Below are 17534 nucleotides of genomic sequence, written 5' to 3' on the forward strand. Positions count from 1 at the left end.
GACGGAAGATAACTGAGACTGAAACGTAGTCATCTTCTCCATGACTGCTTCAGTCAGCCTCTTGTAGTATTATAGAGTAGTAGTATTATAACTGTCTGTGTTTCATAGCCCAGGTTTCAAAGAAAAGCTCAGCAGGGTGAAAAACGCTCTCCTTTTTCTTTGTGTGTAGTGTATTAGCGCTCGGCAAACTGATTCAAGGCGCATTACCGCCACCTACTGGAATAATTGTCTGGAATAAAAAGATTATCAGCATGGCCATATACTTTCCTTTCCTTTATTTCTTTATTTCAGACACAGGTCCATATCAGCACAAAACACAATACATACAATAAAAGACAAAGACACCAAAAGAGGGACAAAGACAGGAATAAAATCATTACAGTTCAAGTTTCTATTTTGATATGGACATAAGTCCAAATCAGCATAAGAAGCACAATATAATAAAAATAGACAATAATGAAAGGATGAAATCATTACAGTTTACAACTGTGATTTTAAAACATTTCTCCAGTGTTTCCTGAAGCAGGAAAAACACCTTTTGTCACTTAGTGTGAGTTGACATAGTGCCAATCATGATTACATTTTTAGAGTCAGATAATCGACTCATAAATTTGTACATTACATTTTTAAATATAGTATTCCTGAACTTCCAATTTGGAATATTGCTCGACCTATGTCTACTGTATGTCATGGCTTGTATTTGACACCATGTATTCATACTTGTAAGTGCCCTGCTGGAATCAAAATGCATAAACTCTGATTTGTTTAACTTCCTCTATCCAGATGAGAGTGAGTACAATAGCCAGCTTCTTCTCAAACTCATTTGATGAACTGTGGCATTTTCTTTCTTGTGGAAACTAACTTTTTGGTAATGGCAATGAGATGATAATTTGGGTAAAGTATGTACACACAAGACCTAAATTATCATCTTTTTGCCATTTAATGCAACTTGACTGTTAATTCCTCTTAACACATCTTGCCATATACCACTGTATCTGAGCAAGCTACTGTATGTAGTGCTTCTTCCTTTCCAAAATCCACTTTGACAACATTTTTTTCAATTGACTTCTCAATTATAAACTCACCTTAATTTATATATTCATTATATAGTTTTGCTTACTTGAGATGAGCTATTGATCTAAAACCCTTTGCCAAGCTTGTGTAGTGTAAATCGGTCCTTAATTAATTTATTATACATTTTATAATTAATGAATTAATTAATGCAGAATGCCAGCACTCTACTTGTTATATAGAATTTTAATATATAGGCCACCATCCAATTTTGACAAAACAGGGAACCCCTTTAATCAGTTAACTAATTACTTAAGTCTCATATCTTAAGGGATGCTTGAGTTCTTTTCATGTACAGTGGCTGTGATCCCTCTCACACACAAAACACGTGATCAGGTTCTCTATAAATGAAGAATTTATTGACTAAACTATGAATAAACATATGCAGTAAATTAATGATTATAACAAATGAAAAACACTATAACACTAATAAGGCACAGTGAATGATATATAAAGCAGAAATGAAATGAAGTAACCCGTGAAACTGGATTAAACGCAGCAGCTGAGAATGAGGAGGCAAATCCCACTATTATCCTAGTTAATCTTCTCACACACTATCCCAATCCAAGGGGACAGAGGTGTGACTCCATTGCTGTCGTTCATGGCCCTTTGATTAAAACATTTGGGTAATTATCATACACATGTAATGAATGATGAAACCAGTGGGGCTAAGTGAAACCCCACTCTGTTCCATCAGTGTCAACTTTGACCAAGAACAGAACTAGCATGAGCTCCCTTCTGGGTGGGGTTAAAAGACCAGCTCAGGCCCAGTCCAGGCCCATCCTGGTACCACGCTATACACTTGGATCTTTTCCTGGTGTACAGATGGGCATATTGACTCCTGATAGCTGTACAGTTTTGGTCCAAGGTGATGAGAAGTACAGGTTTATGCTTTACAGTCATGTACATGTGAACTGACCTGATATTTGTTGCTCTTTTGAAGATAGTGTAATTTAAAGATACAATAAATGTAAGCAAATAATCAAAAAAGGCAACAGCAGCATGGATAAAGGGTCTTTTTACATGAAATAAGACAATATACATACAAGATATTAATGTCTCATGCTGTAAAATGTTTCCATGGGCACTAACAGACCTGTTGGGCTGCTGAATTACCTGATAAACACAACAAAGTCCTTTTCATTCGTATCAATGTGAATACAGCTGTCCATAGTTTATAGCATAAGAAATGCTGGTTAGGCTTTAAAAGGATTTTTGCATCAGTTTTTGCACATTTTTATTTTACTACTGACTTCAAGACTTTAATTCATTTTTATGGTAAATATCTGAAATGTTACGTGCAGTTATATCTCTTTTAAGTGAGATTTTGTACATATCCTATAGTAATAGTGAAGTAGGTCCCTATATTTATGATATTTACCAATGAATTGTGTGTCAAAGGTCAAGAATGAAACTTCTTGCTCAAATTCCTGTCAGCTTTTATTGTCATGAATATTAACATTACCCTTGTTATTGCAGTTAAGACAATGTTGAAACCAGTGCTGGTTTCAGCTGCTTTAACCTGCAATGATCCATTGATAACATGGAAGCAGAGACGGTGCCAAATGTGACAAATGTTCCAACTCAACCAAGTTACTTTGAATGTCAGTTCTCACATTCAAGTCCAAACACATCCCAATACATTCTAAACATAATGTAGTGTCATTACCAAGTGTAATCTCAAAGTAGTAATAAAAGTGTGCCACTGAAATATAGAAATATAAATGTTTATGTAAAAGTCTAAATCATTCATAGTAAATGAACTGAATTCTGTTTTTGTTTTATATTTGGCTAAAAAAAGTCTAAATCTTCATCTATCTCTTGTTTGCTGTTTGTTCTCAGTTTGGCCAGCTTTCTGCAGTACAGCCTGATGTGGATTGGGTGTATAAAAGCCAGCAGAGACACCAAGGTGACAGCCACATTTACCTGTGAGAAGGACAGAAAAGGAATGCAAATAATTGCATGTTAAAGTCGTTATCCTAAACCATCAGGCTAAGGCAAGAAGATGTCACGCAAGGACCCGGGCGCTTACGTAAAGTGGATCGCCATGTAGCTGGTGCTGGATGAAGTGTAGTATTGGAACCTGAAGAAGCAGCCCCAGAGCTGATAATGACATTGCCAACCCGGACATCTTCCCAAAATGAGACATTGGAAATCTAGAGTCATTGAGAGGGGGCAGAGGAGGGAGGAAAAGAGGAGGGAAAAAGCAAACTGAGGGATGATGGGAAAGATTTTGTTGACTGTTGTTGTTCGCTTTAAAATGCGGTTGAATCAAGAAGGAAATATGAACATACGCAATGCTGATGAAGGCCTGGTGGCCTCCATAGAAGAAGGAGCTGTTGACAACCTGCAGGACAAAGGTGAGGTACTGCAGGGGGAGCACAGGACAGGTGAAGCACACACAGAAGAGGAAACACTGCAGGGAGGTGAGGAAAAGGGACAGGCAGGATGAACGCAGGTCAGCCTCCCGCCTGGTTTCTCCTAAGAGATAGAAGAAAATATATATGATGGCTCACAATGAGGCCTTTTCGGGAACAACCAACACAAAGATGACTCACATGTGACTAGTTCTGATTTATTTCTTTTTGATTTAAATAAGGACATTTTTGTAGTGTATATTCCAGGAAATACCACGCATCAAAAGCACAGCATTTTGGGTCATGACTCAGTTGAATATATTTTTTATGCATAAATTTTCTTAATGATAGATTAAATTGGCTACTTCAACATATCATTTTCCAATAAATAAATTACCGGTGCATCCTTCAAAGCTGAAGTTTTCTTAGAAAATCCACTGAATTGTGACCATGGTTTTATCACTCTATCCTGATGTCAATGCAGATATCTGTCAAAATCTTTCAAAACACAAAAACAGTTTACTTCTGTATCTCCATAAAGTAGTGACATTCAGTGTCATACTGTAACAACTACTATATGCATACAATTTTCTGTTTCACCAAATGTTTGATCAAACCTCATCAAAGCATTTGACAATAATCCTGAAACCAGCAGAATGAGTTTCATTATCGACATTTTGACTTTTGTAGGCATTTTGAGTTTATAAGAAGGTTAGCACTGGCAATACAAAGGTCCAGAGTTTAAAAAACCCTGATGGCCAAATCTTACTTGCCAACAATGTAGCAAAGCATGCATGGGCCATGTTTTGTGCTTATTGTAGATTATTTCAAATGTGAGAATTCCCAATTTTTTTATTAACTTTTAAGTCATTACATAATATATATTTCTTATTGTCATTACAAAATTTAAAAAATGAACTGCTCTGTGTTTTGAACTGTTTCATCTAAATAAAAAGCTCAAATAAAAAGCTTTATATCCACATAGAGTTGAAGAATATAACTAACCTGAAGCAATAGGCCTTTTCTTGTGTCTGTCCAAGATGAGCCCATTCACAGGAGCAAACAAAACACTGCACAGCTGGGTGAAGGCAAATGCATTGGTGTAGTGACTCACTGTAGGGGGAGGTGATTGACAGAAAGGAGATGTTTAGTTTGGAGGAAACTGATCCTCCAATCCTTGGAAGTGGGTTACACAAGTTCCTGCACTGAACAAATACAACTCTAACATGTAAGCTATGCACTCCTACAATAAGTTTATACTCATGATGGACAGTTTAAAAAAATGCTACTACCTGCATTAACTACAATGCAACATGACCAGCGACAGTTTTATGATTTACAAGTGTTATCCCACAGTGGCTAACGTAGCCTCAAACCACTAAAAGAAACAGAGGTCTGGTAAGCTTTCTTTTCCAGCTTAAATTGTTACTGGTAGTAAATTATTTAATACTGCTTGTGCAGCTGTGGCTCAGTGGTCATTTTTCAATCGGAAGGTCGGAGGTTCGATCCCCAGCTCCCTCAGGCTACATGTCGAAGTTTCCTTGGGCAAGACACTGAACCCCAAATTGCTCCCGGTGGCATAGCCAGAGGGAATGAATGTGATAACTGATTGACAGTTGGGCACTTTACGTAGCAGCCTCTGCCATCAGTGTATGGATGTGTGTGTGAATGGGTGAATGTGACATGTAGTGTAAAAGCAGCTTTGAGTGGTCGCAAAGACTAGAAAAGCGCTATATAAGTAGAGTCCATTTACCATTTAATGGCATAGCCAAAGCACCTTCGTCATGCTGAAAGTCTGCTGTAATGACATCCTTTGACCTTGATACTTTTAATCTGTATAAGCAGTGAGCCATAAACAGAAAAACGCTCCATAGAATTCAATTATTCTATACCTCACCCAAGTTTTGGTCGTTATTGGACAGTCGTGTGAGCATGGCGTTAACGTTGGATAAGAAGATGAACTGACAGAAGAGCATGGTGAGCACCCACAGCAGGTGCCACAGGAAGAGCCACGACAAGACGCAGCTCCGGAAACTGGCCACTGGATGTCAGAAAAATAGAAAATCAATTTTTCAGAGGAAAAAGCTAGCTTGGGTCACTCTAACACTGTTTAAACTTTCCAACCTGAGATGATGAGTTTTAAACATCTATGAAATCTACAAAACCAAACCAAAGCATCAGCAAGGAAGTTAACTCTGTCTATATTATACTTAATGCCCATTTCCAATGTTATTGGGTCCAATCCTGATTTACAGCAGGAAGACCAGAGGAGCCAAAGCTTCCCACTGAGTAGGTTGTTAGCTAGTTAAAAGCAAGCTGGAGTATATATTTCTCTAGAGTGGGAATGTTAAAAAATGTTTTGTTGCTTTATCAACAAAATTATAATCACTAAGCAAACAAGTCTAGAGTACATAAACACACTTTAACAGCTGTGGTGTAAAATTAAAAATAGTAATACAATGTAGCTGCAGTTGTTCTCTTGCTTTTAAAACAAATGCACATGCTAGCCAGATCAATGTTTATACCAAACAAAGCATTTGTTCAAGGGCACGACTGAAATTTGACAGTAAATATAAGTTCCTCATAGGGGCTTTAATTTGTCCTGCACTTGAGGGGGAGATCTTCATATTTCCCTGAATTTCTTTGGGACACAGGGGGCAGATAAAAAAAGCTGTGGCAGCAATGCATTCTGGTCTACTGAAGCTTCTGAAGTAAAGTGTTTCTGTTTCAAATTGCACCTCAGCCCTGACCCCTGGAAAAAACAGAATCCTATATATAAAACCAGCCAAATCATTAGCTACTTCTTTGCAAGTTTTAAGGTTGATTGTCCTTTTAATAACGATAGCTTAGCAAGTTTTTGTGCAAGTCACAAAAAAATGAAATCACCATACCTTCCTCTTGCTTGGACTCATGCCCTGCCTTTGTCTCCTCTGCTTGCTGGTCACTTTGATTCCTCATGATGTCTTCTTTCTTCATTTCTTTTGTCTCGTTTTTCTTCTCTTTTCTTCTTTCGGAGCAGCTTACTCTGTCACAGCAGAGGTGGTGATTAAGAAGAACTGTCACAGTAACAAGAAAACATTTAAATGTATTGATCAATCTTTTAATCAACCAATCAATCAATTATCTTATGACACACGTATTAAGCAGGTGTAGACCGTACTGTTATTACTATAATTTTTCAGACACCCAACAATTCCTCTATAAGCAATCAGTTGGCGACAGGGAAAAAGAAAAAACTGCCTTTTAACAGGCAGAAACCTCGAGCTGTATGAGCTGCCATTCATCTGGATGGTGTTGTTTGTTCTGACCCATATGTGAATGTATCTGGCAGTGGGTAGGGGATATGTCCTCTGGGCATTAGAAGGAAGGTTCGCAGAAGGAGGATGATGCTGCACGAGGTTAGGAAGAGAAAGGACGAAAAAAGAGACACTCCTCTTTCATGCAGCAACTGTAGACAGAAAGACAAAAGAGAAAAGGTACAATTTGATTCATTAAATTGGAATGGAGAGGAATTGAGTCTCATTGAAATGTTTTATTGCATAAATTATGTATTACCTTTATGACGAGAAACACTGCAGCAGAAGAGTCAAATGCTCCATTGTAGATGGTGATGATGGTGGAGCGATAGAAGTGAAACAGGTTGCCCACCTTAACAGACGACACATTTCTCATAATCCTTTATGAAGTGCTTCTCTCCCCCTGAACATAAAAGTTTACCCACTTTGGACTGGAAAACAACATACCTGCACATTGGTGGTATGGAGGATCATACCAGAAACATTGATACAGGATATTGCAGGGTACAGCAACAGTGACATCTCTGTAAGACAGAGCCGAGAGATATAAGAGGACAGACTGAGACAGACCCTAAAACTGCAATGTACAAAACAACATAGCCTACCTTCTTTTAACAGTGTGATGAACAGTGTGCCAGTGGTGTACAAGGATCTGGAGGAAGGTAAAAAAAAAACAACCTGTGAAATTGAACTAGGTCAAAGGTCAAATCTTACCAGATATATTATTTGTTATTAAGCTGTGAGCATAATAGACACCCAGCTGTATGAAAAATGGACTACTGTTTTAATATATGCAATGTTTAGATAAATAAGCTACTAATAGCCCCATCAAATGGCATTTAAATTATTTTTGACCTCAATGTAGCCTACTTGACACGGACAGACATGTTTTTAATCATAAAGGCTCTATTCTTAGGCAAGTTAGCAATGTAATGGCAGAGAAATTGCTCCCTTTGCTCCTGTTGCATTGAAATAGTGTGTTTATCTGCCCTAGCCTAAGATGCAATTGTTAGCATGTCTTGCTAACTAGCTTACTAGTTACATAAAAATTGCTCTCAAAACCAACAGTTATACATCACTAATTAGAGTTTCTACATTAATTAATTAACTACATTAATTTTTCATTCATGTCTTTAGATCATCATTGGTGAGTATGCCTGTTTTTTAATAGGGACATTTAGCTTTAGCCCCAATCTTTTATCTCCTACACATCATGCATGTAGCCCACTGTGGCTTTAAAGGACAAATTCACCCTTTACAGGTTTCATCTTTTGAAATCGGCCCAACTGAAAACATCCAAAATTCAGGAAGTGCATTTTTATCAAACTTGTGGAGCCAATGTTAGCTTCGCGTTAATTAGCAAGCTAGCTAGCGTTACAGATTATAGATTCTCCTACCAACAGTTTTCCCATCAGAAGGCAAAATTTATGTTACTTTGTTAGAGAAGAGAGGACTGCTTTTGTATACCTCTGCCTGACCTGAAGGACCTATTTGTTCAAGTGCAAATTTTATTTATCATTGACAGTTATCATTGTCAACTGCATTGTACTGAGTGATAACAAAAAGATTAACAGGTACTTAGGGGGGGGGACTAAGTGAAAGGTTCTCTCAAAGAGGCTTACAAAGTAAGTTAGAAAATAAAAATATTGTTTTCCTACACTACTATTCACCAGGGGGGACATGAATGTCAAATATCATGGTCAAGTCCACCCTAGTTGTTGAGACATTTCAGTTTGGACCAGAGTGGCAAACCAAGAGCCTAATGTCACATTGCCATCCCTAGAGCAATGCCACAAACATGATCATCATGTGCCATGTCTACAACATCTGCTGGGCTTTGCAGATAATTCCGTGGGTTACAGATTACACTTACTGACACCATTAGAAACCTCTTTAATCTACAGTATGAACACAATGAATTCATTTTCTGAAACAAATACTTCGAGATCTGTTTTTCTCCAACCTGCAAACAGGAGACTTGTCAATTCTCAGCTAATCTGGAAGAAGAGGAGGTACTGATCTTTGAGGTGGGTGCTGCACATCTGACAATCAGGTTGTAAACAGCTTTTCAACTTGTTAAAAGCTAATGTTAGCTACCTAGCATTAAAGCTACAGCAACATGCTGTATATTTACTTTGTCAATGTTTGTCTGCGCTCCCCTTTTGCTAGCAGCCCTGTCAGAAAGAGTGTGCCCGAGTTTGCCAGAAATGATCTTACCTGTTTTTAATTACCAAATACAAACATCCCTTGATAAACTAATTAAATAGACTGTTCTGTTCTGTTTGGGTTTTGGCTTTGCCACTCTAGTGTTTCACATGAGTTCTCAGTCTGTCTCTTTGTGTGTTTGCTGTGCGTGGCCACCTGGTTTCATCCTCATGAGTGCCTGCAGCTGCTGAACCTGAACACCTCACCATCGGCTTCTTAAACAACTGCAGTATAACCCCAGCTCAGACATCCAGACTCTTCCAGATTGTTCAGTCTCCTGTGCAGTGCAGACATTAAGGCCAACTTCTTAGCTACTGATAATTTGTTTTTTGATGTGTTCCAGACCTCAGCAAATTATTTCTTCTGTCTTAAGATCACAATTCTTGCTCCACCCAGCCTTCAGCCCGTCTGTCTGCTCTGCTCCGCCATTCCCAGCCCCTATCAGACATATTAAGATCACTGTCTGATCCGTATTTAAATTACAATAAACTCTCTTTTAATCATTCATGATCTCTCGGTTCCTGTTTGCATCTGAGTCCTAAGATGAACTTCCACATCACTCACTGTGCACTCACATAGCTAAAAGCCTTGTTGCTGTGGTTCCAAAGCGGTCGAACACAAATCCGACTGGGAAACGCATTACTGTGCTGGCGATGAAAGCGACACACATGATCAGAGAGAAGTGCTCATCTTGACCGCTGCAATCTGGAAGGAAAAAAGAAACGAGTTACCCAAACAGGATGACGCTTGTGTATATTTACTCTATTACTGGTGTATCAGGGAACAACTGAGTCCTTTAAAAGGTCTTGTTTAAATTATTTCACGAGCTGTCAGCTAGTCTCATTCAGCACTACTGACTACTGCAAAATGAAAGCATAGTTCCCTCCTTAGCTTGGAAAACCTTTAAATCAAGCCACTAGGAAGTGCGCCAGACACTGAAGCCAATCTGACATAATGGCCAACAATGTAATTGCAATTGTGTTGTTTAATGATGCAAAGTGGCTCAAAAATAGTCTACTTACTATGGGAAGGAGAAGTCTTAAATCAGCATACTTTTTTTTTGGTACATTAACTTCCCAGTTTTTAATAGCCCTTATAAAATAATTTGGTCGTAATGTAAAAAATTCACTAACAGACGATAAAGAGTAGGCTAATTTTGTAAGAATACTTCATGAGCTGCAGGAGTTGGGGTTGTGATAAAGGAAACCTTAGTGCCCTTGCTCTATGGGTCTCACGATGTGGAACTTTTTTAGCTTCATGCGCCACTGAGCAGCTTTCATAGGAATTACCCTATGACCCTGCTTCCAACACTGTATCAATTTGTCCTTATGCATCCATGATGTAAAAATTGCCAACTTAAAGCCTGAAAACATTCAATTTCGATAATTATTTAAATCTATGATGTTAAAAAGTATGAAAATACACACTTTATTACCTAGAAAACCAGGTTGGTAATATGAACAAACATTTGGGTAGAATATTCAACCTATTTATGTGATAGAATTAACCCAGCATTTTGGTTCAAATGAACAAGCATTTGGGTTCAATATTTAAGACATCTTGCTGGGTAAAAACAAGCAATCCATCTTGCTGAGTTTAATTAACCCAGCATGTAGTTGGACCAATAGTTACCCAGCAGTGTAGTTAAAAACTACCCATATTGGTAAACTACACATGTTGGGTAGTTTTTGACCCAGCATTTTTAGTGTGTAAAACAAGTTTGTGTTGTTTTCTGTTACTTGCCCTTTCAGCTGAACTCATTTAATACATGTTAATGTTTAAGGTTATTTTATATCACCATATCTAAATAGAATCAATTACAAACACTGGTCAATCAAAAATTAGGCTTAATCTCAATTCTTGGAAGCTTTAAGAATTCTTAATAAAACTGGGAAACATGCCTGTTCGTGCATCTCTTTCCATATACAAAATATGCATATTTATACTGTACCTATATACACAGTGTGTTCATTGTCTCTGGTGGCGTTGACACAGTATCCAGCAAAGTATCCATCACCTTTCAGCACAAACACCAGAGAGGCCCAGCCAAAGGCCAGTCCTGTGAAGAACAAACTCTCTAGAAGTCCCGACAGCAGTGTCAACCAGTAATGCAGCTTGGCTTTTCCCCCAGGGAATTCCAACATGCTGCCAAACGCTTCTGCTTCTGCTTGAGCGGCTGAGCGAAGTGGAATGATGGCGCCTGTCTGTAAAGCTGTCACAGCAGGATCACAGAGGTTAGTAAGAAAAAGACTGACAGAGCTCAATACACACACTGACCTATTTATTCCTTCTGACAACAGTGTGTGCTCTTGAAAAGTTGAAATGAGATCATCACATCAGCACAGAGTCCTTATCTGCTCTTTTGATCAGACAGACACACACAGACACACACAGACACACAGGAATCAACTCTACAAGCTTAAGTTAATTAGTAATACTTGCATTGTTAAACTATTGTTAGTATCATTATTTCATCCTCTAATTCTGCAAGACTTACGTGTCGCACTGCTAGCTGTTCGAAGACTCAATGTTTTCTTTCCCATTTTTTGCCACTCCCTGTGTCTCTGCCCCTGACATCTACTCGCTTACTCTGAACTGAAATCTGCTAACTACCCTGCATGTCTCATGAAAGAGTGGGTGGGAAATTTCACACACACATAGTGCAGCTGGAGAGTTTAGGTTGTGCATGATGGTCGAGTTATGGTAATGACCTTTTAAAACAGTTATGAGACAAAAAAGAAGACATTGAAAGACTCTGAGCTTAGTTTAAGGAACACAAGAGCCGGTAACATATAAAAGTTGAAACATATAGAACAAACGAGGTAAGACGCTACCTATAGTAAAATAAAAACACATCAGCTTACAACAGTTAGTATATTCCCAGAAGGACAACTGATAGTCCTGCACTGTACTAAGGTATTTGAATCTTTCAACCGTATTAACAAGTTGGCCTTAAATACATCAGGTTCTGGTTGTAAAATAATTTATGGCACAAATGACGGTTTCTTTAGTTGTGTCACTATTCATCTCTAAATTGTTACTTTTAAACCTGAATAGCTTGTGTTTGGGACACAGCCTCTAAGGATATGTACCCTTGAAACTAGCAGCAAACATTTTGTGTTCTAATAGGGGAGACCAGGGTTGGTTTTCTCACGGGTTGGTTGTCACAGTGCATATTTCAGCCAAATGATAGGGAACCGTGGTGCTAAAGCCATGTGGTAACTAGCATAAAACCTTTGTCAAGAGGTCAGGTGGGGATAGTTGTGACACATGTGACAGATGTTGGACACATTATGTAAGCTACTATTAGGGCTGTCTTTTGTCTGTGTGTGACTGACTGACTGACTGACTGAGTGAGTGAGTGACTGTACTTTCAGAGCCATAGAGAGAGTTGCGACATCGCAATGGCGGATCATGGAGCATATTGGACCTCCACTGACGAACTCTCTGTCTACATGGCTCTGGATACTTTGTTCGGGGAGCAGACGGGGCTGTGACTCTCTTTCTATACGGCTCTGGATACTTTGTTCGGCCTCATAAGGACAGTCCTTGTAACACATTGCCCACAAACGCGCATATTGGCCTGATGCGGTCAGCCACATACAAGGTTTTGACCTAGTCTTTTTTTGACAAATCAGGCCAGAAAGACAGTAGGCATGGCAAACATCTTACGGTTCATATGTTCTTAACTGTTTTTGATACCACACTCTCTTACACACCCACCCACAAAGACACAAAATAAATAGTTTAATAAAATAATAAATCCTTGATTTTGCAACCCTTACTAACACTAAATGCCGTCATTTTACTTGAAAGGGATACCAATTTCAACATAAGACCATAAGCTTCAGTCTAATTATGAATTGGCCACTGCAAGAAGTACTGATCATGAAAGTAAAAAGTGTGACAACCAACCCCGGTCTACCCTACTACATGTAGGTAAAGGAGATGCTGCAGCATAAATATAACATTTCCATCCATCCTCCAAACAGTCAGATCTTCTGTGCAAACATTTAACTCATCATGTATTTAAAGTTTCTATGTGGCACACTTGGGAAGAAGGAACACAAAACAGGCTAGGTAGGTGAGTTTGAGGCTATGACAAACATCACATGCACTTCTTCCATCCGTTTGCATCACTGTGCTTGGCAAAATGCCTCATGGAAGAGATAACTGCTGCCTTCAGACTTCTTAAAGACTGTCACCAGTTTCAAGTCTGTACTGACTTTTAACTGTGTTACATGTCAGAACTGGTAAATATCCCCGTCTTTATTCTGCCTTACTGACACTTGATGCCATTACCAGAATAAAACTTTTTTGCCGTGTGATCACATGTGAGCTGGTTGAAAAAAAACACAGAATATATCGGAAAGAAGAACAGAGACTGAATAAAAAGGTGTGAGTTCAAAGTTGACATGACATCATCAAGTTTGTTCATGACATCAGAAGTATTGGTCTGTTGGAGTGGACATAATAGGGTCTGTTAGATCTTGCAGGCCTGTTGACCTGTAGCTCTGTAAAGTGGTTTAAACACATAAAAAGTATTTTATCATTCCACATAAGGATTTTTTTTTTCAAATATCTCCAAATTTGACACTTTATAGAGTTTCTATTAGGAAGATGGGATCCTTTAGAAACTGTTAGAACTTGAAAATGCCATTGTCTCTGCCAAATCTCTAAAAGGTATAATCCATCCTTTGTTTTAAATGTAAAACAGTCAAGGTACATTTACTTGTTTGTTTAGGTTATTAGAACACATCCAAATATTAGTGGGGAGGTACATTCTGTGGTCCAGCAGCTTACAAGTATACAATTTCAAATGTTGTCTTTGTTCTATCTTTTGGAAGGCATTTCTAATCATTTAATACAGACATGAAATCTATGTCAATAATTACAATAATTAGTAGTGTACCTTTCTGTAATAGTCTGCTCCACAGGTCCCCATAAACTTCAGTGTAGTTCAAGGCCACAGACATCACTAGCATATGGGTGAAGAGATAAGAGACAGTTGTTCACCTCGTTTACCAGGATGTTCCCTTAGTCTGACTTGTATAACAGGACTTTAGCAGCAATGTTGCGAATGTTGTGAATGTTGCTGAAGGGCAATGTATAGTTAATGGTGATTCTGTGTTACATGGATGCTCCCAGTGAATATATAGATTAATCTACTGTAAACTAGCAAACTTGTTCCAGAAACATGTTAACTGGCCTGAAAATTAGTAACAGGCTTTGGAAGTATCTTGTCAAAGAGTTTTACAAGTGTACATTTTAACCTGTTGTTTGGTGGCACGAAATGAAATGTCACTGGATAACAAAAGTTATGACTATTCTTGAGGATTATGAAATTTCATGTTACTGTATAAACCCAATATTTGAGTTGTTTCACTTGAGACAAAAGCTAACTGACATAATGACAAACTCACAGACTACATACATAAACAGATGAGCAAAAACATCCTTAAACCAACTGCCATCACCCCCTGAAATGATCTCCTCAGTAGGCTTGAAAAAAATGTTTCATCAATGATCATTTAGCAAAATGTAAAATGTGTGCCATGTTCACCATCTTTCCCGCATGTTAGAGTGATGATAATAAATCACCTGTAGCCGCGAAACCCAAAGCATCAACACAAAGTGCATTTCTCACTCACAGAGGCCTGGATGATGAGTTTCACAAAGCTGAAGCAGAGCATCAGCTCATACCATGTTTGTTGTTAGTGTTGATAAAAATACATATAAGCATGGTATGTGTGCTGACAGCAGCAGTAGAGGACATTAGTAGTATTAAGTTACACTATAGCACCACTTATTGACCATATGTGGTACTGGACAATAATTACAACAAGTTAATAACCCTATGCTTTTCTGCTTTGTCTATTTTTGTTGTCTGCAGTTATTTTACATTAATATTGTAGTAAAAGTCTAGCATTCAGATTTTTTTTTTACTTAAAGAGGAACTTAAAACATTGATTTAATTTCTTTTTAACTGTACACGTGATCAACAGCATGACAGCTGGGATAGGCTCCAGCCCCCCTGCGACCCTGAACAGGATAAGCGGAATAGATAATGGATGGATGTACACATAATCAAATAGATTATGGAGGGCATATTATGTGTATACTTAATGTCTTTTTTCTCTCCAAACTAGCTTGTCTTTGATTGAAAGTTTGGTAAAGTCACAGTCTTGTCTAAAGTATTAGGCTATCTTCAGTGTTTATGAGTATTCCAAGTAATCATTTACAGAATGAACCCTTTCAGATGTTCTACTAGCAGCCTTATTTTTAATGATTATTTATGTTATTTGTGAAGGAAATTTTTATGTTAACCTGTTTGATCATGTGTTTAAATTTCTTTAATATTATAGAGTCAACAATCAAATGTATAATCAGCTAAGGTTAATTTTAAGGATATGTATTGTCTGCTCCTCTCCAGGGTCTTGTGCATGATTTACTGTTGCTCCTTCTGTCTTAGAGAGATAGTTGGTGGCTGGTCTGGGCTGAGAGCTCCAGGGCAAGGGGTAAACTCTAGATAGTCAGGCGCTTCAGCTAAAGTCATAACAATAACACCTTACTTTGTCTCTGTGAGAGGGAGTTCATTCTGTAATGTATAACATACTCTGTGAACCTTGATTCTGTGTCAGTCAGCTAGACAGCTGCGTTCTGTTTAGTACTGGTCTGACCCAGCTCGAGTTGTTAAATGCTTTTACTCATCTTTTAATATTCTTCAATTAAATGACAACAAAAGACAACTTTGTTTCCCTGAGAACTTAATTGGTCTCGTCATCAGAAAATTGCAAACCACAACTTGACGACGAGGATGGGATTCGACGCCTGATCGGACTCCGTCGGACTGGCAGAAAAGCGAAGCTGACCGCCCGGCGGAGCCCGGCCAGCGCTCGGATCCTATCGAAAGGGAAAAGAACCAACCCAAAACCGTGTGCAAAGAAACAAAACAACGGTCAGAGAAAATTTTAATTAATTTTGATATTTTCCAATGATGTCTAGTTGTTGAGTATTGATTTTTAAGTAGGCTAAAGGTTTACCGGTAAAAGAAGAAAAAGCTTAAAATCCCACGGACTGACTCGTAAATGACTGATACCAAGGTCGTTTATTAAAGTAGAGAGAAGGGCTTCACGGGGTCGGTGATAGACGTGTCATAGTACTTAACAGTAGTTGGGAGTCCGGTGACTCATAGATAACTGATACCAAGGTTGTGTATTCAAATAGGAGGTAAGTTAAGGCTAGGGATGGGTGGGAAGGGCTCATAGCAAGCAGTGTCGCAAACCGGACCCAGGTCCGAAACCTAAATTCCAATCTGACATGATTAAAGTGATGGAGTCAAAGCACCCAGGAAGTTGTGATCAATTATCAAAATGTGTAGAATTGGGTTTCCCTCAACAGGGCAGTTTCAGTCTCCGCAAACTTGACCAGTTACGTAAAATATTAGAGAGAATATGTTCACGCAAAGAACAGGAGGACAGAAAGAAAGTAGAAAAAAGTCTAAATCTAAAAGAAAAAAGTTTTTGCCATTTCAGGCTAACTGGAAAACAGTAACTGATTGGAGAACAGAAGCATGTAGATAAAGCTGAAAAAAGGAACAAGACAATTCAGAAAAACACACACTAACCCAACCCTTATATCCTGTGTTACATGGGCCCTCTGGGAGAGGAATGGATCACCACCTGGACTCCGCTCCACCACCACCCTACAACCCAGCACCTCCGGGCCAGGCACCCCCTCCCAACCAAGACAGGATCACCTAGGGCCTCCGCCCCCACACCAACAGAGGATTGGACATATGACCTCAGTGGAAACACCAGGAGAACCAGTGGACACTTTCCTACAGCCCAGTTTGACCAACACAGCAGCATACAGAATCCAGGAGGAGGACTGCGCGAACATCCACTCAGCCCTGATAAATCCAACCTAAAGAGACTGTTCTTAGCCCAGATGCACCCACATCTGTGTGAAGCTGTGAAACGTTCCTGCATCACATGGGACACAACCTTTCTGTCAAATATCCTGCTACATGTGGAACATGCAGAAGAGCAGGACAGACGGCAAAAAGAAGAAAGAAGAAAAGACACAACGGGACATGAGAGCTCAAGCTATATTGACTATGATGCAGTTTGCCACAGGCAGTTGCCAAGGACGAGGTGACCGTGGACGAGGCAGAGACAGAGGATGTGGACGCGGCTTTGGGTGTCGAGGACATGGCTGTGATCCGGATGTGTGTTTCAACTTTGGAGAAAGTGGACATTGGGCTGCAGACTGCCTGCATCCAAAGGACAAGAAGGGAGGGGCAAAAACATGGAGAGTGCCTTCTTCAGATTGACTGCCGTGTGGTGGGCGGACCCCATAGAGTGAAGTCCAACCTCCCACGAGCCCTGACAGTAAGAACGCCACACCCACTCACACACACACACACACACACACACACACACACACACACACACACACACACACAAACGCCACACAACGACTCACCCAAACCTGCTAAACGTAAGCCCTTACCAGTCTAAGATGTGTAAAATTTCACTTTGTATCAAACACCAGATGCTTGCAGAAAAATTTTAGTTTAGATAGCAGGCTAACGCATACCTTT

At 39.1% G+C, this 17534-nt stretch overlaps 1 protein-coding gene across 1 annotated transcript; it reads right to left on the reverse strand.

The window, feature by feature from the left end:
* Window positions 1-2862: 2862 nt before the first annotated feature.
* Window positions 2863-11073, reverse strand: LOC138604792 (equilibrative nucleobase transporter 1-like). Its single transcript, XM_069676779.1, has 12 exons — window positions 10881-11073; window positions 9505-9634; window positions 7330-7376; window positions 7172-7248; window positions 6984-7076; window positions 6737-6876; window positions 6320-6453; window positions 5326-5469; window positions 4434-4541; window positions 3366-3552; window positions 3104-3227; window positions 2863-2997 (listed from the first exon to the last, which is right to left on the reverse strand). The coding sequence occupies exons 1-12, from the start codon at window positions 11071-11073 to the stop codon at window positions 2863-2865; spliced, it is 1512 nt and encodes a 503-aa protein (XP_069532880.1).
* Window positions 11074-17534: the final 6461 nt, after the last annotated feature.

Source organism: Semicossyphus pulcher, unplaced genomic scaffold (assembly GCF_022749685.1).
Source record: "Semicossyphus pulcher isolate SPU_LCO1_2020_fin unplaced genomic scaffold, fSemPul1.0.p SCAF_27, whole genome shotgun sequence".
Taxonomy (NCBI): Eukaryota; Metazoa; Chordata; class Actinopteri; order Labriformes; family Labridae; genus Semicossyphus; species Semicossyphus pulcher.